The sequence below is a fragment of the Sciurus vulgaris genome (genome assembly GCF_902686455.1).
Source record: "Sciurus vulgaris genome assembly, chromosome: 7".
In the NCBI taxonomy this organism is placed as follows: Eukaryota; Metazoa; Chordata; class Mammalia; order Rodentia; family Sciuridae; genus Sciurus; species Sciurus vulgaris.
In genome coordinates this window covers 104764125-104788050 of record NC_136467.1, presented here as the reverse complement: position 1 = coordinate 104788050, position 23926 = coordinate 104764125, and the positions used below count along the sequence as shown (strand labels likewise).

Genomic DNA, 23926 nt, shown 5'->3' with positions numbered 1-23926 from the left:
CCATTTGTTGGGAATATTTTTAAGGGAAGACACACCATTTGCTGAAAAGAGCTAGCTTGATTAAAGTATCATTGTTACATTCATCCATCAAGGGAAATCTACATCCGTTTGTTGTTTGAACTAAGAATGCCAGGAGTATGTTAACATAAGAGCTTAGGAATTTTTTGTTTACTAGTCAACATGACCCATCCTTGGGGTGCCCCAAGTTTTCAGAGTTTAAATGCCATCTCTTTGGTTAGGAGGAATTTCCTGGCCCTAAAGGAAGACGTCCATCAGTTTATAACTAAGACAGAAGTGAGTCCTAATTCACCTCTGCACTCCTCCCTTGCTCTGCTGTTTGAGGGGAGCAGGAAGAGGCAGCAAGGCAGCAAAGCAAGCTATAGTAGGCACAGCTCTGAATGATTCTTTGTGGTGTAAATAATGACTACTTCCTCTTAGAAATGCTGAGCAAGATTCTACACATTTCATCAATGAGAACACTCCAATTCCACCCTCTTCCCACTCTCTTAACAAGCAGTTTCACCCACACATCCAATAACTCAGTGAAATAAACTGTCTCAGCATTCTACACATTGGCTGATGCTGAATCCTATACTCCAAATGCATCCTCCCAGATGACCTCTAGGCTCCATCTATTGAAATCCAGTGGTGTTCTAGGCATGGAACCACCATATGACCCAGCTATACCACTCCTTGGTGTTTATCCTGAAGAATTAAAGTCATCATACTATAGTGATACACGCATACCCATGTATATAGTAGCATAATTCACAATAGTCAAACTATGAAACCAGCCTAGGTATCCATTAAGGGATGGATGGATAAAGAAAGTGTGATATATATATATATACATACATACATACAATGGAGTTTTATTCAGTCATAAATAAAAAAGAAATCATGGCATTTGCAGGAAAATGGATGGAACTAAAGACCATCTTGTTAAGTGAAATCAGTCACACTCAGAAGGCTAAGAGTCATATGTCTTCTCTTATATGCAGAAACTAGAGAGGAAAAAGCAAAACAAAGGTGGGGGTGGATCTCCTAAAAATCAAAGGGAGATCAAGTAGAGAAAAGGGATTAGGAGTGGGAGGTGAAGAGGAAGGGGAGAAGTGCTGGAGAGTGATATTGGTTAAATTATATTGTTATATTGTGTACGTGAATATGTAGTAACAAATCACATCAATATGTACGACTAAAGTGGAAGGGAAAAAAAAAATCGTGGTCTTTGAAGGCTCAGATGAAAGCCAGCTCCTTCAAAGTTCTTCTTGATGACCCTTGCTAGAAAGTTCCCCTGCCCTGGTCTCTCAGTCACTGGTTTATGGGAATCTTAGGGCACCATCACTTACATGTTCCATGCTAGATGTGGTTCCCAGGGCTTCAAAAACACCATAACTTATGTAATCCTCAATATAACCTTACAATATAGGGAATAACATTTATTTGTTTGGCAGATGAAAAAACTGAGGTAAAGTTCAAACAATTTGCCTAAAGTTCTTGTAAGAAGGATTTAAAGCCAGGCAGTGTAGTCCCCAAATTGTACTTCTCAAACTGTCTTTCCATATGAAGAACAAGTTGCTAAATGGAAAATAAGAATTTTTTTCTGCACATGAGAGTGAACTCACTTCTGTTGATGGTAACATGGAGATGCAACTGAGCACACCATCTTGGTGTGATAAGGCCAAAAGAGTAGAATTTGTAACTGTAAGGGCAGTTCCTACAATTGTAGGGCTGCTTTTCCAAATACTTTAATAAACAATTTATCACTGGACCAATAATCAGAACTACCATTGGTGTCCCAGTCCCAGTTTGGGTGAATTTGGTAGGGTTTTTAGTGAGAGGGTAGGGAGCTATGTTGTGATCTTACTTTCACCAATCCAGTCTTTTCAGGAGAAGATGTGCTATTTTGATTTGTTGCTCCAATTTGTGTCTAATCTTCCCCCACCCCAATTTGTTCTGGACTTAGAAGGGAAGACAGGATGTGATTAATTATTACCACTAACTCCCCAACTATCCTCTTGCATTTGGTAATATCCCAAATACTAAGTTCAGTTTCAGGTGACATTTTGAGGTATTATTTACAAATTCAAAGATACTCAAAAGCCAGAATTAAACCTGTAGGGGGATTGTGTGGTATGAAGAGTACAGAAGGAAGATGGATATTTATGCATCCCTCCCATGTGGATGTGGACAGACTGAAGTCAACTGGATGGGGGTAGGGTGGAAGGGGCAGGATCTGGGACATGAAATGGCCTTTGGCAAAGTAAGTTAAAGAGCTTTGGGTCCTAGAAGGGACCTTATTACTCTAGATTAGAGGTCAGCAGGCTAGAGTCTTCTGTTTTTTTAAATAGTTCTATTAGAACACAAGCATGCCCCTTCATTTACATGCAGTCTATGGCTGCTTTCTGCCTTCTAAAATGCCATGGTTAACAGCTGCAACAGAGACCTGACAGCATTTGGTCTGTGATGCCTAAAGTTTTTCCTATCTGGCTCTTTATGGAAAAGAATTTTTGGATCTGTGGTCTAGACTTACGAAAGTGACTTGAACAGCCTGCGGGTGAGAGGAGTGGGTGGGACAGAGGAAATAAGGACATAGAAGTGTGCTTAGAGCTGGGACCTCTAGTGGGAACCTGAAGATGACAGAGAATAAACTAGGGTGGAGATACCACTTATGCCTGATCATGTGGGGTGTCCCTTCTCATGTGAAGTGAGCGATAATAAAACCTTATATGCTGAATTACATCTACTTAGTAAATTCCGAGAGGATGAAGAAAGTAGGTTTTTTTCTCATCTTTCAAAATTAGCCCCACATAAACAATGTAAAACACAAGTGTTGGTAATCAAAAATGTTTTAATGATTAATGTTTAGACATTATTTAACAGTGTGGGTATATCCAGATGAGCTAAGCACACTTTGACAAGCACACTATTGAATGTTATAAGTTTCTGTATTGAAATATGTAAAGACGTTTGCAAACTAGTACCTAGGAATGAAGACATACATTTACAAATATACACATTCTAGATTTGATAAGGTAAATGTAAACAGATGCTGTGACTCCATCCAAACAGAAAACCCACAAGACTAATAAGAGAACCAACTGGCTCCCTATAGTATGAATGTGCAAAATTAAAGCATGGTAAACTGATATTTACATAAATATCAAACCCACAATTAGTTTATACATTGTCAATGACCTTCTAAGATGTGTCACGAGTGGTTCCATGAATTTTTTTTCCCAATGGAGAAGGTACTCAGAGGCTAAACTCCAACACTTTAAAATGACACATATAATAGTCCTTATCTGTTTGACCACTGCCTCAGTGAATAAGACATGATTTTAGATAAGCAGTCTATCATTTTTAAACAAGTGGTTCTAAACAAATCTTTAAATTCTAAGTAGAAAAAAAAAATCACAGATGCTATTAGATTTACATTAAACAGGTTATCTCCATCCAATTTCCCAGTTCTCTTATGAGTAGCTATCTGTTTAATTTTACCTTAATTTTTTTAAGGTTCTCCCCCCTCCTTTGTTAATTTTGGTAAACTAGGCACATTTAAAAGGAAGTCTGTCAGAACAGATAGCAGTACAGAAACCAATCCAAATTTGGACCCTAGCAACCAGTTCCCCATCATTCATCTATGAGACTCTGTCAAATGGTAAATATTCAATCATCTCTCTTAAAAAAAATACCAACCTCTCTTGCACTGGGGAAAGCAAAATGGACTTTTTTTTTCTTGTATAAAAAACACTTAGCACTTCAGAAATTAAAAATGGCCTACTTACCCTACACTCTTCCTAAAATCTTGAGGACAAAGAATATATATTTAAGTTTCATCAAGACTCCTTTAGAGACCCCCCAAATTTTTAAATTTTTTACATTATTAATAGTGGCACTCAAAATAAAAAAATAAGATCTGTTAAAAAGTTAAACTGACTGTTCCTCTAGATTTGAGCCTGCTTGATTGAAAGCCAATATTATAAAACTGAAGGTGCCATTTTCTGATTTCACATCTAACCAGTCACTTAAAATTACATGTCGCACGCTCGTTTCATAAATCACGGTCTTTGATTCTTCTAAACAAATGAATACAAACTTGAAACATATCCTAATTTAAACTAATAAGCTTTGGGCCCTGCTTTTTAAATTTTAAGGCATGTGTGTTTCTCTACTGTAACAACATTATACAAATTTACATTTACAATCACATGCATGATCTACAGTTTAAAAAAAAAGTTTGGATTACAGTGTGTTTTAAATTGTGAATCACAATTCAGCACCTATCATGTTATAACTAATAAGGCAACAGCAGTGTCGAGTACTACGGTAACACTCCCTTTTCCACAGTCTAGCGCGGGGGTCGACGAGAGCCCGGAAATGTGAGAAATCTTATGCCTACTTGTATAATCGGTATACGTATTCTAGGGGTTTTGAACTGATGAAGGATGTCCTACACGAATCACACTATTGTAGGCCGGACTAGTTACAGCAGCTGTTAACGAGCGTCGGGCACAATACATTGTGCTTACAATCGCATGGCGTGTCTGGAGGTGTTCGACTCTGCCACTTCAATCCTTCCGTTGCTTCCTTGGCTTCACACTGTTTTCCAGGGAAGAAAAGCTGTTGGTGTGTCCGTTTACGGCAGTCACAGACCCGTTCTGGTGGTCCTTCAGGTGGTCTTTCCTCCGAGAGGCTCCCTTCCTGTTGTAAGTCTGAAAGGCACAAGGGCAGATGAGAGCCACGTGACTGTGGGGAAGTTTACTGGGAATCACATCCCTGACACTAGGCCTAGTTTCCTTTCCTGATTAGATCAGGAAGTAACTCTTGTAGTCAGGTTACCCTGTGCAAGCTTCTTGCTTCTGGTTTAATCACTCTTCCACTTTTCTGAGACTTAGGTTGAGTTTAAGTTCCCTGAATCGCAAGATACGATAGAAATACTGTTCAAACCATAAGAGAAAATTCATCTATGCCTCACTCTTTTTATGTGGCCAAATTGGTTTGTCTTGCCAGGAAGTAGCTCTCCAGAAACCCCTGTCCCTTGTCTTAAAAATTTATCACTGCCTCAGCAACTATTTCAGCCCTTTGTACAAAGTGTGATGTTTCTATAAGCAATGAGGCAAAGGTCCTAACCTTTAACAACCCTTGTACCTGGCTTATGTTCCACAGTGTAATCATAAACTACCAAGCCCAGCAGAATAAGTATTCAAAAAGCTATGCAATGGCCACAGAGAAGAGAAGTGGCTGAGCTCTGGGTGGCTGCTTTGCACCTCTGGCGCCTTTCCAGACTCAGGACCCCAGGGCCTCTACCTCTTGGCTCCAGACATCCTATGTTGTTCTTCCCCAGGTTAGTGGGCAGAACTACTATCAGGCACTGACCACTAAGGCAAGAACACACATAATCCAAGGGTAATGGGTGGCAGGAGAATCCATGGTATCTCCCAAGTGGTCAGTCTCCCTTGGAGATGATCTGCCCCAAAGGGATCCTTCTGTGACCAAAAATCTAATCATGTGCTTGGGAATTAACTGAACCCTCAAACTTGAGCAGTGGATGTGGAAGCAGACAGACAAAAGGGCAGATTTCTATCTATATCTGAGGATGTGATGGAAATTTATTCTGAAGATTCATTTAGACATGACATTCTAGATAGCAGGCTTAGACTTCTGATTGAAATATCACCTCTCCTGTCTCTGACGGAGGTCAGAGACAAGCAGTACAGCATCTTGATAAACAGTTCTGTGCTTTCCATTTGGATCCAGGACCCCCTTGCCCAGAATCTAGAACAGATTTTGGCTACCCCCCAACTCCAATCTCCATTAGAGCACAGCACTGGTACCCAGAAGGGGCTCCACATGTTCTTATTAAATGATGGGATGAGGGTCTTTGTTGGAAAGACCCCAAATTTCAAGTGCCAGTGAACGATGAGATTTACCTTAATGTAAAAGTTCGTGAAGAGAGCAATCAGGGAAATCATGTATGCGATCTGGAAATACAACCAACCAAGAGGGAACGAACATGGCCAGATGACCCCACAGCTGGTCTGAATGATTGTCAGCACAAACTGAACCTGGGGGAAAAGAAAGGACACAGCTAAGCAGTGACAGCACAGATGAGGTCCTGTGCCAGATGCACTGCGTACCCAGAACCCCCAGCTTTCTTCAATCAACGTTTGCTAACATTGCTGTACATATGACGAGCACTTCATGAACATGATCCACACACTACACTTATCCTGAACTCTGTGTGTGTGTGTGTGTGTGTTTTCTATGTTCTCCCTCTCCCCTCCAAGCTACTTGGACTATTTTCTTCAAAATTCAAGGATGCAGTATTGAAAAATGAAAGGGTACTTTTTAAAAGTTTCTTTTTAAGACAAGGGAACCTGTGTAAAGGGAACAGGTGATGTTATTGCATCATGAACAATCCAACTGGACATTCTTTCTATTCTTTACCCGTGTACCCTTTGGTTTGGTGAAGGCTGATGAGCAGATTTAAATTCTTGGCAAATAATACTAAGTCCACAGATGATTGCTAATGAGCAAACCCTGAAAGCCCGTGGTACTGCTTGAAGACACAATAAAAAGGGAGTTAAAAAGGTGTGTGGCTACTGGAAGCTACACCTTCAGGAAAAACAAGAGGATAAGGTTCTGTCAACTGGGTTTCTGGAAGCTTCCAATGCTTCAATATAGAGAATACTTTTTTTTATTCTTTACTCTCCTTTTTGGTACTGGGGATTGAACCCAAGGGTACTCTACCATTGCGTAACATCCCAGCATTTTTGTTTTTTGAGACAGTCTTGCTAACTTGTCCAGGCTGGCCTCAAACTTGTGATCCTCCTGCTTCAGTCTCCTGAGTCACTGAGATTATAGGCACCTGTCACTATACTCAGTATACTCTTTTTTAAGGTTAGTACTCTAGGTTGAGGAGTAGCTGGGAGTGGTATTGAACATAAATCTAAACAGATTCATGAGCATAATCTTCTACCTTAAAGTACAGAGCCTAATGGAAGATCAACGTCTTCAGTCTATTCTTTCAATTTCTGCTTCTGTCAGAGCCATAATTGTGCATCATCAATCTCTGTATCTCTTCTCCTCTGGTGTAACAAGAGGCTACAGAACAATTATCCCCCCTGGTAGGTGGTGAGAAAAAATTAACAAGAACTGCATGGCAGCTGGCACAGGTGTTAATGAAATGTCAAACACTGGAGTAGCTCAGAAGAGTTTCTCAAATTGTTATTTTTAAATATTGAAAAACCACAATTGATGGAGAGGGATCTGAATCAGCTTGGTTTGTTTGGTAATATGTCAATAAGACACGACAAGGGCTGAGGGTTTGATGTCTATACCCCTTGTCAGCCAGTTTTGGCCCATTACCTCCATGTCCTCATCCACAAAATGGGAACAAAAATCTGGTCAGGCTACTTGAACAATCCATGAGAAATCATTAACTTAGCATGGTTGTCAGACAGTGTTAAACATTTGTAGGGGTAGTTGCAGTATTAACAAATAATTCCAAGAAATCACAAGGGGAGAGAACTGGTGTCTATAGTATACTGACAACTGGGGAAGGCTGAAGAAAGTTTGGTAGGATATAACTATGGAGTGCACACAGCTCTGGCCTGTCCCTGGCATGGTGAGCCTTGGGAAGGGACTGCTGTCTGAAGCGGAGCAGGAGACATTCTCACCAACAGGTGCTTTGCTGCTTAGGGGCTGAGAGGTCAGCTGGCAAATATCCTCACTGCCTAACAAGCTATAGGCACCCTGGATGCACAATGCTCCAAAGCTCCATCCCATCTGAAACTCTTGGGAACACAGTTTTCACCTTGTATTTCAGATTATAATTAGAAAACAAAGATAGTACACACAGGTGCATGCATATGTGCTTGAGTATACAAACCAAGAGCCAAAAACTGAATGTGAAGTTGAGAAATTAGACTAAGCCCTCCCTAATCCTACAATTCAATTAGCTGTATGTCCGTGGCACAGTTTCTCCATTGATTAACAACATTCCCTCATCTGCCTATTTCACTGGATCAAATGAAAAGGGTGGGGAAGGAATATCTGAGATGCTAGTAAACAATAAGAAGAGGAAGAGGTCTGTGTCCAGCAAGGAGCAAGACCTGGGGGCATGGGCTGAATCACTCACCAGCTGTCCCTGAGTGATGTACTTCTTCCACCAGAGGTATGGGCGCATGGAGGGGACAGATGACAAGCCATAGTACGAGTACATGAGGACATGGATGAAGCTGTTAAGTGTGGCACCAAAATAAGCTGCAGGTAGAAAGGGGATTTGGGAGGAGGATGTATTACTGTTTTATGAATAACAGGTGGAAAAAAAATCCAAGATACTTTCTGAGTCGGAAAGAGAGCTGATTTTGAGCAGAGAGGCTGGCAAACACTGCAGCAACAAGCACTGCAGGGACGTGTAAGGAGAATCCAGTCCCCATTAGGGCAGGCAGCCACCAGGATGCCTTAAGCCCACAGGTCAGCTGGAGCCTCAAGGTGGCCATCTGATGCAGGGTCATTCCATGTGCTCTGCTCTGGCACCTGCAGGCTTGGCTGCCAGACACCCCCGACTCCCAGAGGCAGCTGCTTTTTTTTCCATGCCCAACTGTTATTCTGAAGGTCGGGGGCAGACAGCTGATGGGTGACATGCTCAAAACAAGCTGTTTCCACACATTTGCTGAGGTCTGGAGAGGCCTTTGAAGTCACCTTCTAATTATTCCCCAGAACTGCAATGCTGAAGTCATGGTCTTTATTAATAACAGAGTCCAGTGTCAGTTCCTTAGGGATGAAAGATCCATCTCATCACATGACCTCCAATTTCCAGTAGGACCACTCGTGTTCTCAGACTGTCTGTCCTCCTTGACAGTGAACAATGAAACGAAGCCACCAGCTTTGCCATGTACAGCTGGAGATGGACAAGGCAGGTGCTAGGGAATGAGCTTCCACTGGCTATGACAGGAATTGGCCCTGTGACCAGGTGGGATTTAAAACTTGAAAATTGAAAGTTCTCCCCTGCCCCCAACCCCATACTGGGAATTGAACTCAAGGACACTGTACCACTGAGCTACATCCCCAGCCCTTTTAAATTTTTATGGAGATTTACTCCCTTGATTTACTTGATTTACTCCCAAACCCAAAGGAACCCTATTTGGAATGCCCTTTCTAGTTCTAAAACTTTACGGTTCTGTGAATCTTGGTGAACTGAGTTAATCAAGGGACATGTAATCCTACAGAGGAAAAAAATCCATGAACAGACACAAAGGTTCTCAAATTCTTCAGTGTTAGAATGACAAAATTGTGATCGAGCCATCTGTTAAAACCCTCAAGTTGAACTTGAAGGCAACAATTTAATTTCTGAAAATTGAGACCTTAGAGCATTTATATCCTATCTGATGTCGATCAGAAGACATGCTTCTGATGGCTTGATGACTACACTTCATCAGAACATACGGAGGAGACCTGATGTACAGCCAGCCTTCTTCCTTGACTCCGTTTTCCTGGTGTGGCTGTCAGGCAAAACACTTTCTATGCTGTGGAGAACCAATATTCTGCGAGAACCAGGAACGGCTGGCCTCTATGATGAATGCTGTCTCTATTTCTTAATTTGTCCGAGGTTGGTATCTCCCTCATCTCACTCCACCAGCACTGAATGTTCACTAAACTAGAAAAAGGTTGTGTGCATACAGGCCACATAAACTGTCATTAAAATCTACTTGGATGCAAAATTCAAAAGCTTGACCTAGGGAATTTACAGAAACAGCATCTTTTCTGAAAGTCTTAGTTTCAACTCAGACTCTCTGTTCAACCCTGTTCCCAAAATCTCCCCTCTCTAATACTCACAGTGGCCACATGGTACCCAGTTCATCACAAACCACCAGATGTTGAACATGGTGGCATGGTGGTAGACGTGCAGGACCGTGATCTGGTGGTTGTTCTTACGCAGAATGAAGAAAAATGTGTCCATGAATTCTATGAGTTTAGAGAAGTAATACCACCAAAGAACGTGGATGATCTGAGAGAAAGAGGTGAAAGGATTTAAGGTTTATCCTTGATGCTTCTCTGGAATATTGCCTCTGACATGTTGCACTGACATCCCAGAGTCCAGTCCCAATCCAGAGAAGCCCAAGCGTCCCCCTAGCTTCTAACATCCCTCAGGAGTCACCCACGTGAGCTCTGGTCACTGTGAGTGCCTTGAACCAAAGGACATGTTGGGGTGGGACGGGGAACTGAAATGACAACAGGAAAGCCTTCAAAGGTCCCTGAGCCTCTTCAACATTCTAGTAAGAGGCTCAAGGTTTAAAACTCTGAAGACGACTTACTGCCTCTGGAAGTAGTCTACAGAGCTGTCAGTAGAGAAAAAACTGCTAGAAAGAGGCTTTTGATTTCAGGGGCTGACATGGGCAGGTGACATAAGACATAGCAAAGAAACCAGAACTTGCAATGTCTGGTCCCTGCCCAATGAATATGTCCACCAGACACTCAAAGGAAATACCTGCTCATACTGAGCTTCAACTGTTAGCCTTTTATTTAAAAAAACAATAAAACCTCACAGTGGAAGGTAATTTCTATCTTTAACAACACTATGAAGAAGGTAGTACTTCTAAGAGAGATTTTAAAAGTTTATTATCCTTATGATTCCATCCATGTAAATATAAAACCTGATAAATGTCTGTGATTTTTCCCTGTCAACTGTTAATAGGAGTTATTTTTATAGAGAAGGAGGGTTTTAGTTTTCACTTTATACCTTGCATGTTCAAATTTTCATACCACGCATACATATGCTTTTCTGACTCTTTCAAAAATATCAATATGGATTATCTGGGAGGGGAAGTTAAGGTCCATTTTGTCTTTTGTATAAACCAAACAATGCTTATCTAATAAACATTATTTATGAGATACAATACCTTCATGTCTGATTCTCCCGCATTGCGTGTACCCTGACAAAAGAAGTTGTAGCTGCCTTGCCACACACCTGTCACCAACTGAAAGAGGGGGGAAAAAAGCACACACAGTATCAGAACCATGTAAAGCACTATTCAATTAAATTTCTTTGGTTCCTGAGTCTGTAAAGATTTACTTGGGCTGTGCTGAGGCAAACTGCTCTAAGAAAAACAATCATGGGGAAGTATGAAGAAAGAAAACATTAAATACTCCAGCCTTGATTTCAAAGTGTGGGCACTTTGACGGCTTAAGTAGGGATCTGGGAGTCACATTTAGGCTGCTGCCTGCAGAGAACTTCCTTTATCTGGTTGATCTCTAAAGAATCCTCAATTCATCACTGGCTTGACCCGAGCCCACCATCCCACCCCAGCAGCTCCCAACCCCTTCCCTGCACCAAGGCAGAGCAATGGAATTACAAATCAGTGGGGTGGGACATTTCTGACCCAATAGTCTGGCATGGGATCCAAGAATCTCTAATTTTAACAAGTTCCCAGGTGGGACTAAGGCTGCTTTTTGGGGATCACACTTTGAGAATCACTGTTGCAGGAAAATTCACTCCAATTTCATCTTCCTTATCATTTCCTATTGCTTTGAATTAGACTTCTGCAGACTGCAACTGTGTGTCGCAATTCACCTGCAGCAGTTAACACTGTGGTGTCAAAGGAAGGACCCCAGAAACGGGGTGCAATCTTTGTGATACCACCCTTCAATTATCCCTACCTCACCAGAGGGGCCATTTCCTCCTTTGCACAGGAGAACAAATGACCTAATGGATACCTAAGGACAGACTCTAATAGCTGAGGCAGAAAGTTTAACTTGACTGTTTCATGCTATCCATTCACCAAGTTCCAGGCTAACACCATGAGATGCCGCTCTTTGTCTATGTAAACTATAGCTCACTGCTCCTTTTTAGCTTCCTCCTAACGCCCAGAGCAACCTTGAGTTTTCCTGGTGACCAGCTACTGCTAGTGGGGGCAAAATCTGAGATGACCTGCCCTCAGGGGGATCCCATTCAGTATCCATAGGAGGAAGGTCACAGGTTTTCAAAGTGTGCTCCCCAACCAGCAGCATCAGCATCACACAGGAACTTGTAAGAAATGCAAAGTCCTTGGCAGTCATCAAGAATACAGATGAATAAGTGAAGAAGAGGATGAGAAGAAGGAACACTGCTGGTGGGACTGTAAATTAAATTAAACACTATAGAAATCAGTATGCAGGTACCTCAAAAGACTATGCACGGAACCACTGTATGACCCAGCTATCCCACTCCTCAGATTTACAGCAGCACAATTAACGAAAGTCAAACTCTGGAATCAGCCTAGGAGTCCATCAACAGATAAATGGTTAAAGAAAATGGTATATATACACAATGGAATTTTATTCAATCATAAAGAAAAATGAAAGTCATTTTTAGGAAAACGGATGGAACTTGAGATCATTATGTTCAGCAAAATAAGCCAAACTCTAGCCTCTAAGTAAAAGAGAAAATATACGAAACTCAAGAATTGTATGTTTTCTTTCATACATAGAAACAAGACAAAAAAAGGAAAAGAAAGATGGGGGTGGGAAATCTCATGAAAATCAAAGGGAGATCAGTAGAGGAAAGGGAAGGTGGGGGTGAGAAGTGGTGGGGAGTGATACTCCCCAAATTATATTGTTACCTTGTGTGCATGTATGAATATGTAACAACAAATCCCATCATTATGTACAACTATAATGCACCAATTTTAAAAATGTGGAAAGAGAAAAAAAAATGCAAATTCTTGAACCTATTCCCATTCCTTCAGAATCTAAAACTCTGGAGTAGACCACCAAAGCTGGGTCTCAGAGTCCTAGATCACAGACCTCATTGAGAAACTCATACTGTGTTTTTCAAAGTATGGTACCCAACACCACCCAGGAACTTGTCAGAAGCAAACCCAGGTGCCACCCGAGACCTTGCAAATCAAAAACTTCTGGGTATAAAGCCTAGTTTTTCTGTTTCCTGATTTTTTGTGGTGCTAGGATTGGAACCCAGGGCCTTGTGCATGCTAAGCAAGCACTCTACCATGGAGCTACATTCCCAGCCCTTTTAATTTTACTTATTTTTGAGACAAGTGTCTTGCTAAATTGCCCATGTTGTTCTTTAACTTGGATCCTCCTCTGCCTTAGCCTCCTGAATAGCTGGAATTACAGATGAGTGCCACCATACCTGGACCAGTAGCATGCTTAAATAGGTGGTTTTGATGCAGTTAAGATTTGAAAATCATTAGTTTAAAGCTGTGATTCCCATTCCCATTCATAGCAGGACCACCTGGGGAACTTTCAAAAGTTACCGATGCCTGGCCTCACCCCAAACCAGGATCTCCACAGTAATTCCAGTATGCAACCTGGACTGGAAAGTAAAGGTTTCAAACTATTGAACTTAAAACAGGAGATAGTTTGCCTACCAAGAGTGTTTTGGGAAAGATGTACCCAAGAGTACAGAACCCACAGACTTTAGTTATAACACCCTCATAACGCTTGAGCACAGGTGTTTAGCTTAGTGAGAAACAAATTCCCTCCAGGTACGGCAGGTTCAGACAAGGGTCTGAAGACATACTGCTGTAATTCCATCCAGTCTGACCTCGAAAATAAATGCCAGTCATGGGTGTAGCCACTGTACTCACACTGAACACTTGGCTTAGTATCCGACTTTTCTTCTAACATCCTTTGTGCTGTTTTCCTTTGGCTTTGTTATCTTCTACACACAAAAAAGCATTAAGAGTTAACACAGTTACTGTGGCCAAAAAACAGCACTGGAATTCTGTGCTACTGGACTCAAGTAGGGAAGCATCATTTTATAATAACAAGCTCTGTGAATGAGGAGGCGGCTTAAGTGGGAGACCAGCACCTGAGGCAAGCTGGCCAATTCCCACAGGCCCTTGTCATTTTCACTGTCAGAGATGAAGTTGGACTAAATCATCTCTAATGGTTCTCTGTTCTATTTTTCCATTATTTCTCCATTAGGTCTTTAAAAACAGACTACACACTACTCTATGCTCTCTGAATGATCAGTACCTACACCCTTTTTTGGTCTTATACCCCAAAGTCACCACCAGTTAAGTAGGTCACATGCAAACTTTTCAGAAGTTCTGAGATTCAAGATACAAAGAAGTGGAGAGGAGGAGGGTGTGGAGTCCTGAGGAGACCTGAGTGGAGAGAGAAAGTGCCGTCCAGGCACTCTGTTCTCTGCCCTTCCTTCCATTCCCACGAGAGAACTGATGAGCCATCTCTGCGGCTTGGGGGCACAGAAAGGGAAAAGACACTTCCTGTTGAAATAGTCACAGGATAACGCAGTAAAGTTTTCATGAAGATAATTTTGTACAATTAAAAATTTACTAATGTGATTGTCTTCATTATAACTGTTGAACTTCTATCATCTTAAAAATATTATATTCTGGGACCTACTGTCACTCTTTCTTCTAGCTACTACTTTGGTTTGTCCTGAGATGTTCTATGTTGATTTGCTTTTGTCAGTCTGTGACTGGATGGCTAGTGTGTGTACATGAATGCACAGGTGCAGATGCCTGCACTCACGGAAGTTGTGTTCATGCTGCCAGGGTGGGGAGATTAAGGTGCTCTCTGGAGAAGAGGAGAACAAATCTTCCCTTTCAATTCTCTTAAGTGCCTCAAAAGGGGCTCTTGTAAACTGCAGAAGGGACTCTTCCTGACACCTCCTTCCTTTCTTTTGTCTTCTAGAAGGGATATAGGTGACATTGCCTTGACTCTTTAAGCTAATTAAGCTAAAATTCCATTTGCCTTTCCCCCACTGCCCCCAATAAATGAGGGGGAAAAGACTCCCCCCTCATAAAACACTGTCTTGGGAGGGTGAAGAAACAAGTCCACACTGGGTGGTGAACTCTTTTGCTACTGAAACATAAACCACTGCACATCTGGGAGCTACTCATTTTATGGTCTTGCTCTTGGCCACAGCCAAGCATTCCTCCTCCACCTGTATAGCCCCTGTGGGAGCCCGGAAGCTTCACTGCAACACTCCCTCCATTGCTGTTGCCACTTAACTTCTCCTGGGACTGCAGTGCCTCTCAAACCACTAATTCCATGTTCAAACCTCTGCAGAGATTCATCACTGCCTTCAGAATGAAACCCCAACTCCTAGGCACAGCGTTCAGGTATTCACATTCTTCTCCAACCAACACTGAGCTTACCTTTCACTCCTGCATTACCTATATAGTTCACCCAGACCTCTTTCCATTCTCCAAACATCTTGTACTTAACCACTGATAGAAGGGAGAGAGTGTAGTTGGGCATTAGCCCATTTCATCCTACCTTCTGCATGCTGAGCCAGGGGACCTTGGGACCAAGGTATTCCAATCTCTTTAAGCTTCAAGTCCCTTATTTCTCAGATGAGATAAACATATGCTTTTACCTCAAAAGGATGTGATGGGAAGTCAGTGAGAAGAAATATGTCATGTTTATCTTACCCAACATGGTACAGGGGATAAGTATAACAAATTCCAGCAATAACCATTATTTCCTTTCAACTAGAATGTTCTCTGTACCCACGTAGCCTCAATTTCCAGCTCTCAAAGTCCTTTCTTTCAAAGTTCAAAATTCTATTTTCTTCATGATTTCTTTCTTGAGTACAGCACACTGAGATCTATTTTCCTTCCTCTAGATTCACCCTGCCATGAATCATATGCTCCTTTCAGTCTTTGTGCTCTGCTTTAAGTTCTTCTGAAAGCTTTCTGGAGGGTGGTGACTGTGACTCCCACATCAATAGGTTCAGTACAGGAAGTAAACAGGAGGTGCTAAACAAATATTTGCAAAACTAATGACAAAAGTTTAAGACATTGCATTTCTCCCACCAAAATCCATGCAGAAAAAAAGCTTTACTTCATTTTTACTTTGTAAATGCAGAAATTAAAATGCCACGAGGTACTTCAATGAGACTTGAATGTGATGGTGGGCATCTGAATTCTGCTTATAAAAGGAAAATAATTCCATATCACTCTTCATACTGGGATGTGGAAATTTTCAAATATCTCTGGTTCAGAAGGGATAGAATTTAACCCACACTGACCAAGGGCCTGAGTTAAAGTATATTTATTCATCTAAGATTCTCAACCCTCTATGAAATGGGTATTAGAGGCCCCCTCCCTCCTCCTCAGAGGAACACAATGTGCCCATGAGTAGTGGACCCCAGAAGCTCTCAAAGCAAAATCCACAAGAATCACACCAGTGGAGACAGGGCTCCAAAGTCACATTAGCCACCATTTCCCTTCAGGGTTCAGGCCTGGCTTCTTGTCAAGAAGCTTCTTTGGTCAATGCCTGAAAATTCATCACACTGCACACAAGAGACACTACAGTGGGAAAGGGGCCCAGAGATGGATAAGGTAAGTAACTGAAAGTAAGGGCAGTTGGCTACTCTGGGTTTCTATGCGACAGTTCAAAGGAGGGCAGGGCCATATTAGCATGAAAAAGCAAGTCTCACCAAACCTCCGGCCACCACCTTCACAACTCTCCATGCCACCAGCTACTCCAGGAGCAACCCAGGCAGCATTATTTACATGGCCTTTTCCAAGTGACCAGGATACAAGCAGTACCACTGCAAAACCATAAATGCTTTCTCCTTCCTTAGGGTAAAGTAAACTTTAATTAGGTTAGAAGCATGCAAAGGGCTATAATTAAAACACAGAAGCTTTCTTTTTCCTTAGGAGACAAATTCAATAACCAAAGGTGGTTTGGTGCATCTTTTTCATCAAAGGAAGAAAATTTAGGTGAGTATCACAATTGAGCCTGAATGTTAAAATTCATGGACTCAATCATTTTTAATGGAGAGAACTGACTTTTTCCCAGATAACATCACATTTAACCACAAATGAGGTATAACCCTTAGCAGGGCTCTTTCTAGAATGCTGCCAGAGCACCTCAGGAAACAAAGTCATTTGAAACACCTAAAGACTAAGAAGAAAAATATCATCCTGGTGGCCCTCACCAGATCTTCACCCTAACATTCCAAGATGCCAGAGTAACGAGATCACCCCTTCCAAAGGAGTTGGCTCTTTTAGTGATAAGAGCTAGCTAGATGAGCTGTGTGGAGACTGCTCCCTAAGCAGAATGGAATGACAGGCAATAAAAACACACTCTCCATACTTAAATTCAACTGCATCACAGGGCCCGAGGCACTTTGCTAAGCAACACCATTAAGAGCAAGCAGAGCTGACATTTTTCATAGCTTTGATCATTTTTTATGTGAGTCCCCAAGTGTGTAATTTTTAGATCTGGTACAAGCACATGTTTTAAATGAGGAAAAAGAGATGAAGTAGTAATATGGGTAGCCTGAGGCCACACAGCTTCTTGGTGGTTGGTAACTTCGTACCAGGACACAGGAATTCTGACCCAGTCCAAGTGCACCTCAGATAGCAGTTCCAAGCTCCTGACCTACCGTGTCTGTTTCGGAATCCTTAGTAAGAGCATGATGGGGTGGGGTGGGGGGGATACATTACCTATGCAGAATTCTGGAGAAAAGCAGACCTTTAGCTATATCTTTATCCTTAGCAGATTTCTGCTTTAAAATTAACTGTTAGGGGCTGGGTATGTAGCTCATGGTGGAGTACTTGCCTAGCACGTAGGCAGCCCTAGATTTGATCCCCAGTACTAGGAAAAAATATTAACCATAAGCTATTACAAAATTAAAAGCACCTATATCCTCTAGTAGTTGGCTGACCAATTTTGGCACTGCCATTATGGAACACAGTCAAGTCAAAGAACATGGCTTTGAATTTTGAATCTCTCATGTTCCAAGCACAAAGAAGTCCATTAAGATAAATTCACATCTAAACTCTCCAAAAGTGCTTCTTCTTTTTCCTTATGTCCAGGAACACCCTTGGGTTCCAGTTGAATGGCTTTCTCTTTCTTGGTTAAGTCTTACAGACAGGTTCTGTATATTTGAGAAGTCTTTAGAACAAAGCACAAAGAAACAATTTGTCCTCAGGCCAACCTGAAACAGGTATGTCTAGAATCTTCCAAGTGCCAGGCCCTGCCCTCTTATGCTGTAGGTTCTTTTTCTTACTGTACAGACTTCCTGGAACTTTCCTCCAGCAGAAAGTGAAATGAACATTAAGGGAGTAAGTCTAATACCTGGCATAAGGTAGCCACTATGTTAGTCTTCAATATGATTCTAGCCAAAGGTTTAGACTTCCAACCTTGAAGGTCCATAACTAAGGCTGGAGTGGTGCTACTCCAACTGTAAGGAAGCCCTCATCAAAGCATTCCTCCCTTAATATAAAGTCTCTAGCCCACCTTCTGAGACTTGCTTTGCAGAGCTGTTTTAGTTGAAGATCTAAAGCATGATGTGTACCTTTTTCATGCCAGCTGCAAAGCCAAGTAACCAAAGGTCCAGAGTTCGTTTGGAGGAGTGTGGCCTGGTTTTGGGCCAACCTCAAAGCTTCCTCTCTAGTAAAGGCATTCTTTCCTTCCCCTGAGTGTGAATGCGGGGAAGGGAGTGTGGGCTGTGTCCTTTTCCTTTTCCCCACTAGGAGGCAGTATCTCAGGACAGTGTCAGATAAACAGAATGGCAAGTAAGTTGCCTTCCCATCGCTGAAAGAAGTTTCTTTCTGAGCAAGGGATTTCAGTTGTAAGGAAACTAAAAGTGACAAGTATTTTAGGCATCGATCAGGCCTAAGTATTGATCTTAAGTGATGTTTCAACTTCTCTATATCTGTTAAGTGGGCAAAAGGAGAAAAGTATCTTTTTAAAAGTATTTTGGTAAACAAAATAGTTATTTTATAAAGTTACATAAATAAATTGCCAGGTTGTTCAAGTGTTTTTCCAAATCCTGTTTTTCCACAATAACACCGTATTTTAGGAAAGCCTGAAGCAAAAATAAACAAGAGAGTTTAAAATATAATGCTTCCAAAGCAACTGCCCTGCGGTTCCATTAGAGGACGTTCCAGCCAGAGCCCAGGGAGATGCCTGCCAGGTGTCTGGGGAGTTGCTTTAACAGTCCTACAATTACAGAGGTTAGAAAGCACAAGCACAATGTCCAGCCCATCAAATGCTCAACTTCTTTTATCTTTCCCATAAAGAAGCACCAGAAATCTTCAAAGAAACAGCAATACTGACTTCTGGTTTTGACAACATGAAGTGAGCAAAAGCAGAACTGACTCCACGATACATACACACACACACACACACACACAAAACATACTGGGATTCCAACATGGAGGGTGCCAAACTGGGGCGGGGGGGGGGGGTTCTGCTTCAAAAAAATCGTTCTTCAAAAGAAGTAGTTGGTGTACAAGTCTTTTCAAAACTTTTCTTGTTTGGGGGAAAACATATTTACCTAGGATGACCCCAGTAATTTGGGATATTTACTAATTTGGGATATTTACCCAGGACATTCTACAGACCTTTGTTTTTGTTTTAAACAGGCAAAGAAATTTAACAGACTTAAACATTATTTCAAAGGTATGAACTCACAGATGTAACTATAATCAGACTTTTTAAAGTATGCTTTTAAAAGCAGTATTAGAGCAAATGGTTAAGTTTGGATAGATAGATATTTATCCTGGAGTTAAAAAAACAATGTTTCTATGTTATGGAATGAAACAGAACAGGTAGTGAACTTTCAGAAGTAAAAGATATAATATTATGATCACTTAAACTAAAAAAACAACAGATGGATAAAACAGACAAAACTGAACAGAGTATGGAGTCAATTAGAAAAAAAAAAATTTTTTTTTAAAGCACCTGGATAAAAAAGGATAACATAAGAATGAATAAAAAGGAATGTAACAGACTTCTCTGGAACGAACCTTCAATGTGTTGGAAAAATAAAATGCTAATCTAGAATTCTATGCCTTAATAAAATATTAAATATAAAGGCAAATAAAATGGTGCTCAAACAGAAGCAAAGCATTCATCCCCCACAAAAGGAATGACTTCAAAAGAAAAAGGTTGAAACTCAAAAGAGAAAACGATGACAGATCAACAGTGAGTGAAAACAACCAGGTAAGAACCTATGGCAATGGTGGTGATTGTTTAGGATCTTACAACAAGGTGGACCCAAACATATGGAAAGAAGACAGGAAAGATGGGTGCATCAGAGCTAAAATCTTTTAAGATCCTTGTACTCTTCAGGAGAACAGAAATATTGATTTGCCTTAGGATTTATGATGCATGTTAAAATTATATGGGTTACCATTCAAATAACAGACCTGGAATGAATAACTTTCCAATCACTTAAATGAAAAAGTAAAGAACATAAAAATTCAACAGGAAGCACAAAAGGAGAAAAAAAGGGCAAAGAAAACATATCCGCACAAAAAAGGTTAAAGAATTTACTCCTAAATAACCATTATGTTAAATGAAAATGGACTGAATTTCCCCACTAAAAGACAAGACACTGTTAGATTCAGTCATTAAACTCCTATGTGTATCTCTTTCCAAAAAAAAAAAAAAAAAATGGTCACATTTGCACAAGGGTACATGTCTATGAACATTCAATGCAGAACTGTTAATTGCAAAATCCTACATAAATAGCATGCTTTTCCATTCAAAGAAACATGGATAAAACAGTATAATAAATTCTAGCACTAAAATAAGCAGAATGAATAGATCAAGTCCATAAGAACACATGAATTCATCTCAAAATGTAATATTAACTGAAAAAAGCTAATTGAAAGCATATACAATATGCTACTCATGAAAATTAAGAAAGACCTCAGAACATATATGTTGTTATGTATGTGTATGGGTGTGTATGGGTGTGTGTGTGTGTGTGTGTGTATGCAGGAAAAGTATAAAAAAATCATTCAGAAAGAAACATGAAATTTTAAAAAAGTTGTATTTGTGAAGAGATTGCACTTTAGATGCATTTTTATAATATATTCTTATTTATTTATTTATGAATACTAGGGATCGAACCCAGGTCTCATGTATGATGAATACCCACTCTACCACTCAGCTATACCCCTGACCCCATGTTTTCTTTCTTAAACAAAATCAAGAACAAAATCAAACCAATAAAATGTCACCATCTGTTAAGTGTACATAGGTATCATTTACATGGCTTTTAAATATTTTAAAACAGCTCAAAAATTACACTTTATAATAAAAATTTCAAAGTGGAAGAAAGAATAAGTTTAGACTTATGTTAAACCAGATCTATCTATCTAGATATTCATTTTTTTGTTTCAAAATTGTGTTTGTGTGTGTGTGCGTGTGTGTGTGTTTTACAGTGCTGGGAATTGAACCCAGGGCCTTATACATGCTAGGCAGGTGCTCTACCACTGAGTTAAATCTCCAGTTCCTTCCAAATTATATTTTAAATGTTCGAATATCTGACAGATAATTCTCTCACACTATTTCATAACATACAGCTCTAAATGCAAAGAAAAAAACACATGTAAATACTCAAAAACTAATCTTTTTATAACCTATGATTTATCTTCAGTTATTTAACATGAAGATGTGGTTCTCGTATTTGTCTTTTTCCTATTCTAATTCAGGTCGTGGTAGAGTACTCAGCTATATTCACAAAGGAAAGGAAAAGATGTGGAAATAATCCTTCCATTACAGGTGTCTCATAAGCCAGTGATCTGCAAGTCTGGGTGGAAGGAGGGATGGGATGTCATAAGGCACATCACAAGTGCACTTCAATTGGAAGGAGAGTCATATTCCTTGGGAATAAGAGGGAGGTTAAAAGGCTGGCAATAAAAGAAAAAAAATCACACTCTCGAGTTGAGTCCTCTCCCTCCGTGTTCTGAACTTCTGTGGCACTGAGTCCTTGCACAGAATCCCCAAAATTGATGTGCAGACTGCCAGACAGGAGGTCTCAGGTCTGAGGAGAGGGTGAAGGGAGTTTCTAAGGGGTAGAGGCCCAGAAGAATGAAAGAGTCGCATGGTGGGGTTTGAGCAGAGCTGACAAAACAGACTAAGAAAACCCAGAGAGCTCCTTCCTGAGAGGAGCAGCAGTCCGCCCAGCACAGTATCCTGGGGTGATCAAAGTCACACAAGCTGCACAGCATTGACCTGCCTCCCTGGAAGCTGCTGATGAGTCCAAGGATCAGCATGAGGCACAGGCTGATCAACAGAGACGTTGTTCTCTTTCAGATTGTCACAAACCATGCAATTAGATCCTCTCTGCGTAGGGCTAAGAGGTCAGAAGCAGAGCGAGAGAAGAGCAGACACATCAAAAAGGTTCCATGTCCAGGCAGAGCAGCTGCCTGAGAGGAAAAAGCAGGTGTAAAACCCTAACAAAGGATTAGAAGTGACTTTGATAGCTTGCTGGGTGTGTGTGTGTGTGTGTGTGTGTTGGTGGGGAGGAGCAGGGAAATGCAGGCCCAATCTGGTAGATACTACAGAATAAGGAAAAGCCTGGATGAGCACCATAGATTCAGGGGTTTTTATCTTGAGTCTTGGGAATAAGAGGAAAGACATATAGATAATTTGAAAAAACACTGGACTACTATTCAGGTGAAATCTGCCTAATTTCAGGGGCAGAAGGTACATGAGACTGTTACATCTGCTATAAGAGCACAGATTCACTCTTATAAGGCTGAGTAATACAAACTAAGTTTCTCTTCTATAGCTTGGAATTTTATTTCTGAATCTTCACCACTGACTGTGACATAACGTAACACCTACTAAGTTAATAAGCAAATGTTTTTAAAAGGCTTGCCATGAAATCCTACACTTTCAAACTAAAGTACACTACTATTCAAATATACTTCATATCAGGATCTGTGGCCTTTCCTGGAAATAAACAGTATGGAAACGAGATCATTAAGAGACCTTTTTTTCTTTAGATTTGCATTAATGTATAAACTATGAACAAGTCCATATTCCTTCTAAATTTTAAACTCCCTTTTACAATTTTAAAAGTGGGATTTGCCTAGCATGTGTGAGGCACTGGGTTCGATCCTCAGCACCACATAAAAATAAATAAACAAAATAAAGTTATAAAAAAAGTGGGATTTAGTTCCCTCCTTTCACTAAGTTTTAATGTTTTTGGTGCTTTCCCTTTCCTTTTCCTTCTTCCCTTCTTTTGAGACTTCTCCCTGTCTCCTTTAGATGACTGCTCATTTTCCTTTTATCAACCCTGATACTGTCAAGGTAGCTATGAATTTATGCTAGAGTTAAATAAACAAGAATACCAATGAATACTTATTTACATTGAAAATTCTATATGAATCCAAATATGCAGATAAGCAGGAAGATAAGTAAAGACTGATAGCTACCATCCCACATGGGTGTGGCTCTACCTCCTGGCACATTTCTCAAAAATGAGGGACCCAACTGGTTTCCTGATCTCTTCAGTTCTTTCTGTTTTAAAACTCCATGACTGCCCTTTGTTTTAGCAGTCAATGTAGCAGAAATGCCAAGAGAAAACAGAAAAATGTGGAGCTAAAATGAAATTCAAAACTTAACAAACGATGCACTACCATGGTATTACTAATGGGTTTCTATACATATAAAAATGAAGTCAGACAAAAAGGTAATAATCTAACTCGGAGAACTAGGGTTTGCTTTCAACTCAGGCATATCTGATTAGGATATATTTTTATAAACTTGATTTTAATACAGGAACTATTGCTTGTCTATTACTCCCTTCATGTACTCTAAATTATTTTAGAGCTAAAAGTGTGATTTTTCTTCTCCACATATTTTAAAAATCTGTATATTCAGTACTTAGACATTGTTCATCAAAGTCTTCTATGGTTCTTGCTAAGATGCCAGAGGAAAATCTGAACTTTCTTTAGAGGGTTTTCGGAACACCCCAATTCACTCAGCTACATACAAGCAGCAATTCATGCACCAGGGAAGCATCTGTTTGAAAGAGGTTGAATTTATGCAGTTACAGCTATATCATCAGGGCTTGAGAAACATCTAAAGCAAACACGTAAGTTCTCTTTGATTTAATCATCTTAAATATTTTTTCTAGAATATTGTATGTATAATAATGAACTCTATAGAATCTCCCTTAAAGAAATAGTTG

The 23926-nt window shown here is 40.5% G+C and overlaps 1 protein-coding gene across 3 annotated transcripts in view; it reads right to left on the bottom strand.

The window, feature by feature from the left end:
* Positions 1 to 2833: 2833 nt before the first annotated feature.
* ELOVL5 (ELOVL fatty acid elongase 5) overlaps positions 2834 to 23926 on the bottom strand; it is a 70437-nt gene continuing 49344 nt past the window's right edge. For all 3 annotated transcript variants that reach the window (XM_079147657.1, XM_079147656.1, XM_079147655.1), the window contains 5 exons: positions 10908 to 10985; positions 9844 to 10015; positions 8144 to 8268; positions 5934 to 6068; positions 2834 to 4715 (listed from right to left, as the gene is read on the bottom strand). In XM_079147657.1, coding sequence (XP_079003783.1) covers positions 4572 to 4715; positions 5934 to 6068; positions 8144 to 8268; positions 9844 to 10015; positions 10908 to 10985 — 654 coding nt within the window. In that variant the 3' untranslated portion in view covers positions 2834 to 4571. The remainder of the gene's footprint in view (positions 4716 to 5933; positions 6069 to 8143; positions 8269 to 9843; positions 10016 to 10907; positions 10986 to 23926) is intronic.